Below are 15,082 nucleotides of genomic sequence, written 5' to 3'. Positions count from 1 at the left end.
CCTTTCATCTGCCCGTCGATCCACTCCGACAGCTGCAATATACAGTTTGAACTGCTGTTTGAAAGTCCTCCAACTTGCATCCACGTTTCCAGTCAGTTTCAACGGACTTGACGGTTTTATTGCATCCATCTTGTTGCGTTGCTTCTTATTCTTAACCCCACTCCTGGTACCATGTAATGTTCTTATTCCTCTATGAATAAAACATCAAGAATTGCACCTGGTGCTAGCTTCAGCTAGCTGTTTATTATTCTCTCTACCACGATAACTTTCTTCTTCTTCACTGTATATCTTATTGATTACAGAGCGCCCCCTGTGGGTAGCTTCAACAATAGCAACTATCATTACAAGAAGTGCTGTGGGTGTGTGTATAACCGAGAGTGATGGAAAGAGATGTGTTAAAATGTGGACAGAAGAATAAGAGAGGGAAAGTGTTAATGAGCAGTGATGAAAATGATATTAAATAAATGTTTTAGTGTGTTAGCACAGGTGGCTGCGGAACTGGATCAACGTCCTCCACAAGCACAGTGGCCGGAGCAAAATGATAGCTTAACATAATTGGAACCACACCAGCCTGTGTTTTGGCTGAATATTACACAGCTTCACTCCATGTACACCTCACGATGAAGAACAAGCTTCGAGGGCAATCAATCTCTCCCTGAAGAGAAAATGCAGTTCGAGAGCAACTGCGTCGACTTCAAGACTCAACTATGTGAACACACAGCAACACTGCCCTAAACCTTACAGGGTTCAGCAGCATGTACACATGCCATAGTGGATGGAAGCATGCGCTCCCAATCACAAGCTGGGAGGTTCACCAGCGACATCAATGTGTGTGAATGGACTTGAGAAGACTGTCTGAGTTTCACATTTGCTATACTGGGAACTGAAATGGCAAAGGAAGCGACTGAAAAGAGTGAAAGACAAAAGGCAAAGCTGAAGAAGAACGGCCCACTGGGCCTCTGACACGCCACCACCGTGAACTGCTGCCGATGCAGGAGAGAGACAGAAGCTGTGAGAAATGGGGAGAAGAGAGCATAGAGGTCTGTTGCTGTTAATGTGAGAACACATGAACGTTGGGTTGGAAAACTGTGGCCGGCTGTCTTGTGGAGGTTGAGTCTGTAGGATCGCAACAAAGGTAAAACTAAAACGCACACAAACACACATAAACAGAGAAATGTGAAGGAAAGGCAGCTTTGAGGACATGCCCTGCTGAATCTGCAGCTCCACTGCACACACAGCCATTAAACCTGCCTACTAACACACACACATGCATTGAACCTGCCTACTAACACACACACATGCATTGAACCTGCCTACTAACACACACACATGCATTGAACCTGCCTACTAACACACACACATGCATTGAACCTGCCTACTAACACACACACATGCAGTGAACCTGCCTACTAACACACACACATGCATTGAACCTGCCTACTAACACACACACATGCATTGAACCTGCCTACTAACACACACACATGCATTGAACCTGCCTACTAACACACACACATGCAGTGAACCTGCCTACTAACACACACACATGCATTGAACCTGCCTACTAACACACACACATGCATTGAACCTGCCTACTAACACACACACATGCAGTGAAGATCAGCTTGTTATCTGTCGTCAGTGTTAAAATTGTGCAAATTTCACAGACACTTGTTATCAAACGCTGAGTGTATCCACTGCTGACAGTTAACTCTCTGGGTTGCAGGACAACAGTTTAACTTTTGTGGGAAAAAATTCTGGTTTGACCAACCAGTGATCAGACAATAAATTTAGTTGTTGATATAATAAATTGTCAAATACTTTCTGCTTGATTGGTGCAGCACAAGTAATTTACTGTATGAAGTAAATTCTCTTTTGTCATAATATTTTGAACATGCATCTCTGTTGTCCTGTCAACTTGGTGGGTTAATAGCTGATATGCAAATTAGCTGATTGTTACTAGATCAGGGAAGGATGGGGCACAGGCCAACCCCACAAGCAGACTGGCCACCCCAGGTGCCACCCCGAAGCTAAAACAATAAAATTCAATCAAATATCAAATGTCCGATTATGTTTTCACAGTGAAGCTCAGATATCCGAGTGCAAGTGAATGCAGCATCGGCTTCTGCACTATGAGCATCACGTTAGCAAAGGTAGGAGAGCCAAGCAGGAAAGACGGCACCGCAGGAAACAGTTTTTCGGAGAAAGATTAACAGGTTAAGATAGCTGGACAGGCCATCGGACATACCGGGTGTGCTGATGACTTATTTTATTTATTTATTTTTGTAAGGGCATGAACAATGAGAGGTGGTGGATTGGCCAGATGCAGGTCGATGTGTAAAAATAACTCCGTTGTTTGGTGGTGGCTATGGCGGGGCTTCCACAGAGGCCAGCAGGTGGATGAGGGAAGGGGAGGCAGGAGAGCCCCGAGGCAGCCGCCAGTCCGAGTGTCAGGTGAACTGAACTTCAGGTAAGAAGTTATGACCTGCAGTCTATCTGGGTCAGATATAAACCAAGTTTAGGTGGAGTTTATTTTCATGTTGCTGACTTTTTACCGTCAGTTGCAATAACTCATACTGCGTTCTAGCTAGCATGACAGAGTTTCTATACAGCTGGGTGGTGCTATGATGTTACTGATAGTGAACTTTATTTTATTCATAAGGTTAGTAGAGTTGCCAACGGCTCCTTAAAAAAATGGAATGGTCCCTCATTCAGAGAAAATATTACGCGTTTCGTATTGAGCTGAGAAGAGACGCAGTTTGTTGCTGACTTCAGCTAGAATGGAAAAAGACACAAAGCTGGATTTATTCTGTCTTTACGCTGCACAGCTGCCTCTTCTTCTCTCATTCTCTCCCCCTCCCTCTCCTGTTGCTACTTCAATCATGAAACTGATCAATGATCAGCTGATCGGCTCTCTTGTTTGTTTATCGCCCACTTTGTGCCAGAAAGAGGAAACCAGCAGATATTGCGCTTAACAACAGCAGCACGTTTAAGCTTGATCAGCTGTTGTTAGAATTTATTTAATATTAATTTCTAGTATCAGCTGATGTTTGCTGGAGCCACAGCTGTAAAGCTGCTGGTCATGATGTCTGTTTGGATATGTGGTGAGGGAAACATGAAACCAGGAGATGTCCTTACTGAACCATCAGAGCTGTGATGGAGGAACAGGTTTACCTTTTAGGTGACATGAATGAGTTGAAGTTATGAACTGTTTCTGAGAGACAAATAACACCAGGATCCTTTTCTAAGTAGCTGACAGCTGGTAACTGTGCAGGGGCGGATCTAGCAAAGTGTTGCCAGGGGGCAGGTAGGGCATTAACAGGGAAAGGTGGGCACAAAGAAATACTTTTCTTTCTTATTCTCATTTAAAATATCTCGCTTTTATTAAATAATTATCTAAATCTTACAACCAAAGTTTTTATCTGACGTAAAATGTATAGAAATCATATATATACCAACAAGACTGTACATCACTGTCACAACAGGGTTTGTTTTCAGTCAAAGTCTTTATGGCTTTAATACCTGGTGGGTCGGTCTGTAGTAAAAATGCCCGATTTTCTGTCCCAGTCCAGCCCTGCAGGTTAATACTGGCAGTGTCACCATGCCAGCTGACTGTATTTTATCATCAGCCAGTGTTGTTCTTTATCAATATTACCAAAGTTTACCATAAGGCAGCATAGAAAGTATTTACTTGCTGTCAGGTTTTATTCAAATGTTAGTCTTTTCAGTTGTTTCTCCACTTTTTTCCTGTTTCAAAATCAAACACCAGTTTGTGAGAAGATTATCTTCTTTTTTTAATAGGCAGATAAAGTTTTACATTGGCATTGGCTAATTTGTCAATTGTTTGTTACAAATGTTCGTATTTTAATATTCAAAAATGTTTTTGCCCAAAACATATGTGCACTACATGTCAGTAAAAATACTATGCAAATATTGATGTCCTTGAATGCTGAGTAAACACTGACAAAGCACTGATTGTATCTCTTGTACTTTATCAACGCAGTATCTAAAAACTTTGCACCGTAGTGGTTAAAATCTCATTCTAATAAGAGTTAAAAGTGCATTCGGTTATTAGGTTTACAGGGTTATTGAATTATGGTTAACGGTTGGTAGAATTTTTTTTAACATTATCTGCCAATTACATCTGCCACCCTTCTCCAAATCTGTGCCCCTACCTGGCCCCCCCAACAAACATTTCTAGACACGCCACTGGCAGCAGCCAGAGTATTGCTGGAAGCAATCATCCCAAGGGTGGAATCTCCAGACTGAGATTGAGACTGGGTGCTGATCAGAAGTCTTCAGAGACCCAGCGAAAACTTGGAAACACTCATGGCATAGCTGACAGCCCAGGCAGTGGTTGAGGTCAAAGGTCGTGCGGTTTGGGGCCCTAGTAGTCATTATGAGAAGATTCCAGAACCACAGCAATAACCATAAAGCTGCATTGGAATGAGAGGGTGAGGGGTGAAAAGAGCGCCCTCCTCCAACAAGGGCGTGCCAAGCTCCAACTCAGCGACAGCAGAGCAGACTCTGTGCCACCCAAGAGGGATCAGCGAATGAATGCAGATAACACCTGCTTAAACAACCAATCAGTTTCCCTGGAAAGCTTAGTATGTTTTTAGGTTAAGGAGGTCGTTGGTGTGACGTTAATAATCATTTTATAAATGATATGCATTCACATAACTCTCCGAACATCACAAACTCCGTTAGAGTCCTGAGCCTGAGTAGAAGTGATTGGAGTAATTATAGCATGCAGGTTTTACAGCAACTTGTGTGCATTTTGTAGGGTAGGTAGACTGATTATCTAGCATGTCAGTTCCTGATGCGTACGTGCATTAGGCCCTCATTGTCTGAGTAAACATAGTAACAATAGTTGTGAGTTATTTTGACATGTGTACTCAGCTTTGACATGTTGTTTGACACTGTAAAGTAGGATTTTGGGTTCATCACATTTCAACGATTGATTTTGATAGGTCTCAAACATGCTGGAAGCACCTAAAGAATGCGGCTGTTCTTCTAGAGTTAAATGTGGTGGTTTTGGTTTCCCCAATCACTGCTGTGGGCACAGTAAAGATAATTGTAAATGCCTTTGAGAGGGTTTACACTGTGTAAATGGGTCTACAGTAGTAACGAGTACAGCACAATGTACTGACTGATAGAGAGGAAAGATCGATCTCTCTGTTGTAAATGTAGCTCAGAAGTGTTTGATATATGTTGGCTGTGTGGAAATTCATGGCTACTTCTGGGTTTTACCCCAGACTTTGGGAAGCACTAACTTTGAAGTTAGTTTAGGTTTGTGGTATTCACTTAGGTTATAGTCACTGTCCTTGATGGCAAACATCTGGACAGGGCAAAGCAAACAACAACATATCTAAACAACAGGTTCTTATGAAAGAGCAGCTTGATGTAACTAAGGGTAAAGTTTTCTTTGCAGATGAACAACAGAGGCTGTTTCATTTTGTATATGATCTCATATTGTGTTTTCTTTTATGGTATCTGCCATCCTTCAAACAAAGGGTGGAGACTCAGATGGAGCGAAGATGACCATAAAGTGTGAATTTGTTTTTTTCCTTCTGACTATAGGGAGGATGCACATTATGGAATTTCTTTGAGTATGTAATTGTGCTGATGTTCAGTAGTTAGAAAAGAAATCTCCATGTTTTTATGTGATTCTTAATTGTGGTATCACAAAGGGTGGAATGTGGTGGCGGATTTCTTTTCTCATGTATTAATCACATATTTAATCTCATTAGTTATAGTAATATCACTTTCTCACTTTACCATAGTGAGAGCACTCCTGTCACTAGTTTACATGCACGTGGAAAGTTACCACAGGGAGGCCGTTGTAATGGGAGACGTTAAACAGATAGTGGGACTCCTGCTTATCAGGGATGTAAATCTTTAGGTGACGGCCAAGCAGAAAACAAGGTCATAATTCTCTCTGTGAGGGAGGAGGTATAGCCCCCTGTGAGAGGGGGGGGCTATACCAACATGTGAGAGTCTGTGGATGTTCTTTGTCTGTGTGTCTGTATAGAAGATGTGAGGGCGGTGGCCACAGAGATGGTCCTGGTGTTTCACTGGGATGCTCTCTCCACATTGCAGTGTGTTTATTAAACCCACAAATCAAGCTCACTGACTGTGTTGCAGGTTATTGTTAAATTTTCCATAACAACATCAACTAAAGAAGGATTTTTAATTAATTTTTGAATACGATGGAATATTTCAGTTAACCCTTAATGGCTTTGAGGATAAGTGTCCTTTAATTTATGAGGAACATTATCTGTCTCGCTCATGTCTGCGGTGGGCTCGCTTAGCAAGGGTCGAACCTTAGGACCCTTACTGGATACAGACGCCCCAGAATGAAGAGAATATCTATGGTTTTGTAGTTTTTCTCAGGAAATCATCCTTCAGTCTTCCTCAGTTTCTTTAAGTCACCAACTGGACCTGCTTGCTGAGATTTGGTCAAACCTGCAAAAACTGAAGTTTATGTGAGACGTCGTGGCCCTTTTTACACATGAGCTCTGGTTTCCATTTTATCAAGATATTTGCTAATAAATAAATGTTACTGTCAGCTGACCAGGAGGGCAAAGTGGTAGCAATCATGTACAACAATGTGTATAACCTCACACATTTTTTCCAAACTGAAACCAGATCAGTAAAGTAGATGAGATGTCAGTGAATAAAGCACAGGGGCAAGTTAAAGTAAAGTCTAATTTATTTATTGGTTTAGGGCTCAGAAAACAAAGAATCACATGTTGAAATTAATGCACAGGAAACATCAAATTAGTATTTTGTCATGGCTGTGTGCAGGCTGGCAGGGAGAAAGGACCCAAAATGCAGGACTCAAAGGCAGACGTAAACTCGAAAACACTCAGCTTTGTTGCTGATAGCAACAGAACAGGAACTTTACTAAATTGAGACAAAAACAAACTAAGCAGGCAGGCAGAACACACAGTAACGTGAGAGTACGATGCAACAGGGAGCACAGGAAAACACAGGGCTTAAATACACAGGGAGTAATCAGGGAATGGAAACAGGAGGGGAACACAGCTGGAAGAAACCACACCCCACGAGACAGGCGAAACGTGAACTGAACACACCCACAGAACCAACAAAAGATTATTAAATCTTTGAAATCTTCCTTCCTCAAAGGTTAGTGATGATTTTCACTTGGTGGAGCGTTTCAGTCTGATTTCATCAATAATCCAACTCAGTACATCCCATCCACGCAAGCATGTGTTACCTGCTCAGCTGATCTTTAATGATTCGATGTTAAAACTTTATTTTTAAACAACTAAAGCTTTTAACTCCAGGGAATTTTGCTCATTCGGGTTACTTCAGGGTTAACCCTGAGTTTTCTGTCCTACGGAGCTGGTTCACAATCTCAAACAGCTGCAGCTGAGAGAACATAAACTCAAACTGTCAGGAGCAGGTTATGTCTTTTAAAGCGTGCTTTCAGTGACATATTGATTATCTGCTGGGTGAAATGTGTTCATGTGATCAGAAAATGATTCTGCTCTGCTGATGAGTCTGTTCCACTGCCACAAACATGAAACACACCTCGATACCTGTTCAACCAACCACACCTGTGAAATAAACAGCCATACTGACCGTTGATCGCTTTTACAACAGGATTGTATTTTACTGGTATTTCTTTTATACTCCTTTTTTATTCCTAATGTCTGTTGTGTTGTAAGGAGCGTTTTCTGTGGAAGATGGGGAAACCCTGGGTTAACTCAAGTTTATATCTGTTTATCCTGATAAGTAAAAATAATACTAATGAAGGGTGATCAGGCCTTTCCTCAAGATCTGCCCCAAAAACAATCAGAGCTCATATTTGCATAATTACTTTATTTTTTATTCAATTACTTTATGTGTACTTCAACTTTCAGCGTTGCAACGCTGAAGTTTGTCATGCTGGATTTAATGGTGACATTAATATCTGTGTGAGTCAGATCATAGCCATCAGCTTTTCCTCTGACAAACCCTCTCTCAGGACTGTAATACATCTTACGATAAAGAGCACTATCACAGTTTGTTTCCCCGTCAAAGACTCCGACGGCGCACCAGTTAGAGTACAGGCCGTAGTCAAAAGGAACCGAGAACAGGACGGCTATTTTCTTCTCAGCTCTGTCTGCAGCTGTATCGTAGAGATCGTAGGTGAAGACTCCAACAGATCCTCGCGCTGTGCCGCCAATCTTAGAGAACAGAGCGCTGCCACATTCAGAAGGCCCAAGTTTTGTTGGCAAAGGGATTTGGCAGAGTCCGCTAACAAGATGCAGACTAGTGAGGAAAAAGAAAAATATGAATTAATATTCTTATTCCAACAGGACCCTAACTCTCATAATGAGTCAGGTGGATGAGTTTGTTTAGAGAAAGAAACATGGACAGGGCTATTGCTGCTGAGATGACAACATCATGTCAGTGTTCAGAAGAAATTTACTGCTCGTCTGATTCCTTCTGTTACTTTTATCAGTGAGGTGTCAGGTGATGTGCAGGCAGCATCTCAGTCACAGTAAGAAGTGTGGTCACCTGGGGTTTTGAAGGGTGTAGCCCTCAGTCTTGTTCGTAATATGAATGACGGACTGCCGAGCGCCCATGGTGTCTGCAAACTAAAGAACAAAAAGAGAGAGAAGAACGTGTTCCTGTCTGTGGGAGCATCTCTGTTCGTAAGACAGTAAACGTGATACAAACACCATCATGTCGTCCACTGTTACAGCCCCAGTGCTCCACCCTGTGGGACTTTTCCAATAAGAGAGACTTTATCTAAAAAGTTTCCTTCAAAAGGCTCTGCAGCTTTATTATTTATTAAAAAACAGTTTGAACATGGAGCACCGTGTGTGTGAGCAGCTGTGACTCACGTTTCCACAGCGAGCGCTCCGAACGAAACGATGACAAACAGATTCTGAACACGTCAGAGAAAGGAACATCTGCATAACTAATAAACATGAACTTGTCTGTGTTTCAGTCAAATAAACAAGCTCAGACTCACAGTGATGAGATGAATTCAGGTGATCGGTCACCAGTGTTCGTGTGCAGTCCTTGCAGTCTGACTGAGACCAAACAATCCTCGGTTTGTACCCTGAAAGTGAAGCAGAACGTCTGTTCATGAACTAAAGGAGATTTGTAGAGAGATTTTTTTCCCTTTCCAGAAAAAAATACTACCTCATTTTTTTTCTGGAGATTCGAGAAAAATGTTTTTTTACTCTGACACGTTTTGGTTTATTTCTTTTTGATTGGTCACTAAGATATTTAAAGCAAATCCCCCTCTCGCCCCTGTGGGCTGTCTTTATTGTTCAAGCTCGTATTTGATAGCTAAAGGCTCCACACTAAAACTGGTGATTATTCACTCTGAATTATTCTTATAGGTCGTCCAACTATAAGGTTGCTTTGAAGGTAACATTGTGGTGTTTATCCAGTTGGATTAAGTTTGCAAATGTGCAAAGGGCTGATTATGTTTGCAAGCAGCGTATTCCATTAATATTAATTGCAAATCACTGAATGCAGGACATTATGATCGGGAGCTGAATGAAAGCGCAGCTCACTCAACACAAGCTGAACAGCAGAGAGGGAGGAGAGCAGTGAAGAGTAACCCATCTGGCTACACTAAGTAACAGTTACTGTGGAATAGCTCAGGCCGCATTCAGTGTGTTTCGTCTGATTCCTGGACTCTGATCACGCACTAACAGGTCATGGCGGACACGCTCGGCCTCGTTGGGCCAGCTGTGAGTCCGTTACCGTGAACTATGGAGCGGCAGATTTGTGCTGGAACTGAGCTGCACACAGCTGATGTGTGCATCGGAGACCATTCAGATGGAAACCTGCAGACCCACAGAGCTGAGAACTGTCTCTGCACATCTGCCTGTGTTAGAACAGGAAGTAGTTTCTAATTTCATCAAGCTTGTCAACTTCCTGTGGTCGCAGCGATGTTAAAAACAGGAAGTGTGGTTGCTAAGCTGTTGCTATGTGTGCTGATGTCACACAGACTAGGATGAGGTGCAATATATTAGACAATTCACACAATTCACAGTATATCGGTTTAGTGTTCACCTCTCTCGAATAAAACACCACCAAAAATGTGTTTTCCTATTAAAGGTGACGAATTTTGTAATGTAATGTGATGCGTTACACACAAACAAGCCTTACTGCTCGTATTTATCAGGTCTTCTCCTCGTGCATTTAACAAAATAGAAATACAGGTGTAGTTCATTACCCCGTCTGCTTTTTGTAAAGATTACTTTATTCTGATGTCATTGTTTGATAGAAACACGTCTGTCTAGTGGCTAGAATGCTGGCAGTCCGCCCAGTCACCGCTCACTGTTTTAGGACATTTAAATGCAAAAATGAGCCAAGTTCTTGGGCACATTTTAATGTCCGGTAAAGTTAGCGTTGTAATAGCAAAAAAGTATTTTTGATGCAATTGCATTTAAAAACAAAAGTGACATTTTTTTCTCCCCTCTGAGGTCAATGGGAGGAGGCACAGACCCACCATTTAAACTGAACCCTTTTTGGTTACACACTTTTTGTTGTGAAATCACAACAGTCTGATGGGCTTGTACAGGGCGATGGCTGTGTAGATTTTTACCAGAGGTAGAACGTGAAATATTTGACTCGTTCTATCACTGAAACTGATCCTGTGACTACTGCTGTTTCACACTAATGGATTCAGAGGACTTGCCAAGAAAAGAAAAGCAGCCCAGTCAAGAAGAGCAATGGAAAAACAAGAGAAAAACAAAGCAAAGTATAAGAAAGATTATAGGAAAGTACTTGACAAATCACTCAAGAAACAAGACACATTGCTAATTACATTATCGTATTTATTCAATTTACACTGAAATATTGATCCAATTTTTAAATACATTCAATGAGTTAAAGAAAACTAAATTCCTGCACGACTGATTTTTCACAAGGTACCCCTGTGTGTCTACCATCCTCTCAGTGTTGGGATGGTGAAAGAAGGAGTTTTGTGCAGTTCCAGCAGAGACACTAAAACACAGCAGTGATTGTGTCCAAACAGACAAACATGAACTAAATGCAGTGAAGCTGCTGTTTGCATCAAATGTCTGAGGGAGCTCACTGCACAGGAACGTTTACTTTTATTTCACTGTGAAGGCTGAACCCTCTCTGAAGGCAGCAGCATCATTTCAGAGTTTTAGAGTCGAACATTTCTAACAGGAAGTGATCAGAAGTCTACAAAAGGCTCTGAATCCTCAAACACTGAGAGGAAATCTGCTGTTCAAGCTGCTGATCGTGTTGTTAACATTTCAACACGCCTCACTAACTCCAGATGTTTCCAGTTGCACATCCATCACATCAGGGAAGTTCTGGCAGCAAAAACTGATCAAAGGCTGAAAACACTCATTTATCTGTGAGCAGCATCAACTTTTAGACAACAGGAAACATCAGCAAGCATTTTTACATCAGTCCCAAAATGAACAGAGTTGCTGCCTCCATCTACAAACTGCCCCACATGCAGAACCACAAACTCCACCCTGCACTGAGAACTGAAAAAGTCTTCACTGTTACTTTTCTACAGATCATCACTGAAAATATCATAACTGACTCATCATGAAGTCTTTTTTCCTTCAAACTACAAACATCCTGGACATTAAATGTTTCTGTAAACAGCAGCAGAAACTTTCAGGAACTGAAGACAAAACTTCAGACTTCAACACAAACAAATGTATGAACCCGGTCTCTGCCGCCATCTTTTATATACAAGCTATAGATAGTCTACAGTGGAAATAATAATTGAAACCAGCAAACACACAATCACGAAAAAGCAGAAGTTATACTGATGTTAGCCAGGAAAACATTACAGACTGCTTCCATTACCTTCACAGCGTCAGTCACAAACATTTACTTCAGGAAAGTGAAATTAAAGTTTGAACAGGAAGGAAACACCCACAGAGGCATCTGAGGACACCGAAACAAACACACTCTGTGCTGCATTCTAGTGCATCTTGGAAACTCCCAAAGCTCTTGCAGGTTATCTAAAGGTGATTTATTTCTGCTGGTTTTCCTGTTTGAAACACAAACATCCGTCATCACTTTGTTGTTCTTCTTCCTGCAGCGTTTGAATGTTTCAGCACTAAACTGATGTTTGTTCAAAGCTCATTTCAACCTGTTGAAGTCATGAATGAAAGTGCAGACTGAGAGTGGATCACATGATGTTTGAGGTGTGTCATGTGACATGTTCAGTATTGTCACATGTCTAGATTGTCCCTGATATCATAGCTGCTCAAACACTGATGATTATATTTGAAGAATTATTCCTGATGGCAGCAAAGTTTGAATGGAGCTCTCTGTCTGTGCTGATTTGTCGCCCTCTGGAGGTCAAAGCACAAACTGCATGATGTCACTGTAACCACCACAGAGACAGGAAGTGTTTTTATGACTGAAACACTGAAATGATGCTAACGGCTGTCGTTAGGCTCACTGACAGCAGTGCTGATGTGTTCATGTCAAACACTGGCTCAGGTCAGACTCCTTCATCCTTCTCCAACATGAATGGTAAATGGCCTGCATTTGTATAGCGCTGTACTCAGTCCCTAAGGACCCCAAAGCGCTTTACATTCAGTCATTCACCCATTCACACACACATTCACACACTGGTGATGCTACATTGTAGCCACAGCCCCCCTGGGGCACACTGACAGAGGCGAGGCTGCCGGACACTGGCGCCACCGGGCCCTCTGACCACCACCAGTAGGCAAATCTTGCCCAAGGATATTTGGCATGCAGCCAGGAGGCAGCCTGGGATCGAACCACCGACCTTCTGATTAGTGGCTGACCTGCTCTGCCACCTGAGCTACAGCTACCCCATGAGGCTGCCCTCAGACCCACAGGAGCTCTGACCTTTGACCTCCTGACCCTAACCATTTTAGTCTCTTTGCCTCTTTAATGCAAATCCATCTAAACTGTAGCAGAGCAAAAGACGCTGTAAGCTGTTCTATGAATGATGTTCAAAGCAGAGTTTCTGTTTCCAGCTCAGACGTGTTAAACGCTGCTGCTGTGCTACATTTGTCATTTCCTGCTTTCACTGCCATCCATGTCAAAGCACTGAAGTCATCTGATCATTTTAATGCAGTAAAACAGGAGCTGTAAGTCTGACATTTATTTACTGTCATCACAAACACACACAGCTGGATTAGCACCCAGACAAAGGGCTGAAAAGATGAAAATCAGCATCTGATTTCTATTATATATCCTTTTTATGTGGATGCACTTTTCTATCTGTCGGTGCTGAAGCAGACGTCACTGATCACATGACTCTGAGGGATGTTTCCAGCACCTCACTGAATCTGAGCCATGAAGATTTAAGGTGGCTCTGAAAGCAAAGCAGGTCTGAGGCTACGTCCACACGTACCCGGGTATTTTTGAAAACGCAGATTTTTCTATGCGTTTGCACCTTCTGTCCACACGTAAACGGCGTTTTCTGTCACTGAAAACAGGGATTTCTAAAAACGCCGGCCAGGGTGGATATTTTCGAAAACTCCGTTTTTGCGTTTACGTGTGCACGAGAAAAACGGAGAAAACGCAGCGTCAAAGATATGCGCCTTTTTTGACGTCACACTGTGCGCCACGTTATTGTTTCGGTGAAATGAATTTCTACAATACTGTTACTGTTAATTCTACTCTCTGCAGTGTTTAAATGCTTACATATACACACAGTTACTGTCCCTCCACACATACGACTCGGTTCTGCTTCTATGCCCCAGCTTTGTTTACTATTTCCCACCGAGGCTTCTAGACTTCTGATTGGCCAACATTTCTGCACGGTTAGGAATATATCGCCACCTGTTGCTTTGGCATGTTCATAGCAGCGTTTTCCTTCATTTCTGCCTTTATGTGTGGACGGGATTATTTTTTAAAATGAAAACGGAAAATCTCCGTTTTCAAAAATACCCGTGTACGTGTGGACAACCTGAGCCTGTGTTAGGAAGCTGTACCTAATAAAGTGCTGCTCCATCTCTGGACCCAAATATATGTTCCACCACCACGCTGCAATGCATCCTGGGATAGGGTGGGCCCACCTGTCCTTCAAATCCAGGGAGAAGGAGGACACGTTTGTGGGAGCCTGGTTTTAATGTTTTATTTGGGAACAGAATGGTGTGTATGTGTGAGTTTGGTGATTGAGTTTTTATTATGAATTTTTTATGAATTATTATGTCTTTTTTTTATGTTTATGGACAACAGATGGAAATTAGCCCTTGGCTATAATCTGGTATGTTTACATTCATGTAATTTTTTTACATTTATGTTCATTACCATGCACTGTCCAAAATAAATAAATTAAATATTTCAACATTGAATTGATGTTTCTTTAAAGCTCATTTCAACCTGTTGAAGTCATGACTGAAAGTACAGAATGAGAGTGGATCACATGATGTTTTAGGTCTGTCATGTGACATGTTCAGTATTGTCACACATGTCTAGATTGTCCCTGATATCATAGCTGCTCAAACACTGATGATTATATTTGAAGAATTATTACTGATGGCAGCAAAGTTTGAATGGAGCTCTCTGTCTGTGCTGATTTGTCGCCCTCTGGAGGTCAAAACACAGTTTGCACGTGTTTTGGAGTTTGCATGTGTTTTGGAGTTTGCATGTGTTTTGGAGTTTGCATGTGTTTTGGATTTTGTACGTGTTTTGGATTTTGTACGTGTTTTGGAGTTTGCATGTGTTTTGGATTTTGCATGTGTTTTGGATTTTGTAAGTGTTTTGGAGTTTGCATGTGTTTTGGAGTTTGCATGTGTTTTGGAGTTTGCATGTGTTTTGGAGTTTGCATGTGTTTTGGATTTTGTAAGTGTTTTGGATTTTGTAAGTGTTTTGGATTTTGTAAGTGTTTTGGAGTTTGCATGTGTTTTGGATTTTGTAAGTGTTTTGGATTTTGTAAGTGTTTTGGATTTTGTAAGTGTTTTGGAGTTTGCATGTGTTTTGGATTTTGTAAGTGTTTTGGAGTTTGCATGTGTTTTGGAGTTTGCATGTGTTTTGGATTTTGTAAGTGTTTTGGAGTTTGCATGTGTTTTGGAGTTTGTAAGTGTTTTGGAGTTTGCATGTGTTTTGGATTTTGTAAGTGTTT

General features: G+C 41.7%; 1 protein-coding gene across 4 annotated transcripts; it reads right to left on the bottom strand.

Moving 5' to 3' along the window:
• Positions 1-6,732: 6,732 nt before the first annotated feature.
• Positions 6,733-12,479, bottom strand: LOC147333520 (uncharacterized). Of its 4 annotated transcripts, none has more exons than XM_086268277.1 (4): positions 12,441-12,479; positions 8,990-9,079; positions 8,530-8,609; positions 6,733-8,280 (listed from the first exon to the last, which is right to left on the bottom strand). In XM_086268277.1, exons 3-4 carry the CDS (start codon positions 8,595-8,597, stop codon positions 7,863-7,865), a joined length of 486 nt encoding a protein of 161 aa, XP_086124403.1. In that variant the 5' UTR covers positions 8,598-8,609; positions 8,990-9,079; positions 12,441-12,479; the 3' UTR covers positions 6,733-7,862. The 4 variants fall into 4 exon arrangements, with proteins under 4 accessions (XP_086124403.1, XP_086124399.1, XP_086124389.1 ...); XM_086268273.1 differs by lacking the exon at positions 12,441-12,479 and adding an exon at positions 12,122-12,383; XM_086268263.1 differs by lacking the exon at positions 12,441-12,479 and adding an exon at positions 11,833-12,113.
• Between the last annotated feature and the right edge of the window lie 2,603 nt (positions 12,480-15,082).

Source organism: Aulonocara sp. 'chitande type north' Nkhata Bay, linkage group LG3, assembly GCF_057382095.1.
Source record: "Aulonocara sp. 'chitande type north' Nkhata Bay isolate Kocher_YH1m ecotype deep benthic linkage group LG3, A_spYH_male_GT1.1, whole genome shotgun sequence".
NCBI classification, from domain to species: domain Eukaryota; kingdom Metazoa; phylum Chordata; class Actinopteri; order Cichliformes; family Cichlidae; genus Aulonocara; species Aulonocara sp. 'chitande type north' Nkhata Bay.
This window is presented reverse-complemented; position numbering and strand designations above follow the sequence as displayed.

What these genes read in the sequence shown, in the direction of transcription:
- LOC147333520 (XM_086268277.1), bottom strand. Translation starts at nt 8,597, where the DNA reads ATGGGCGCTCGGCAGTCCGTCATTCATATTACGAACAAGACTGAGGGC. An exon ending in TACACCCTTCAAAACCCCAG is followed by an intron (nt 8,281 to 8,529) that starts GTGACCACACTT and finishes TTTCCTCACTAG; the next exon opens with TCTGCATCTTGTTAGCGGAC.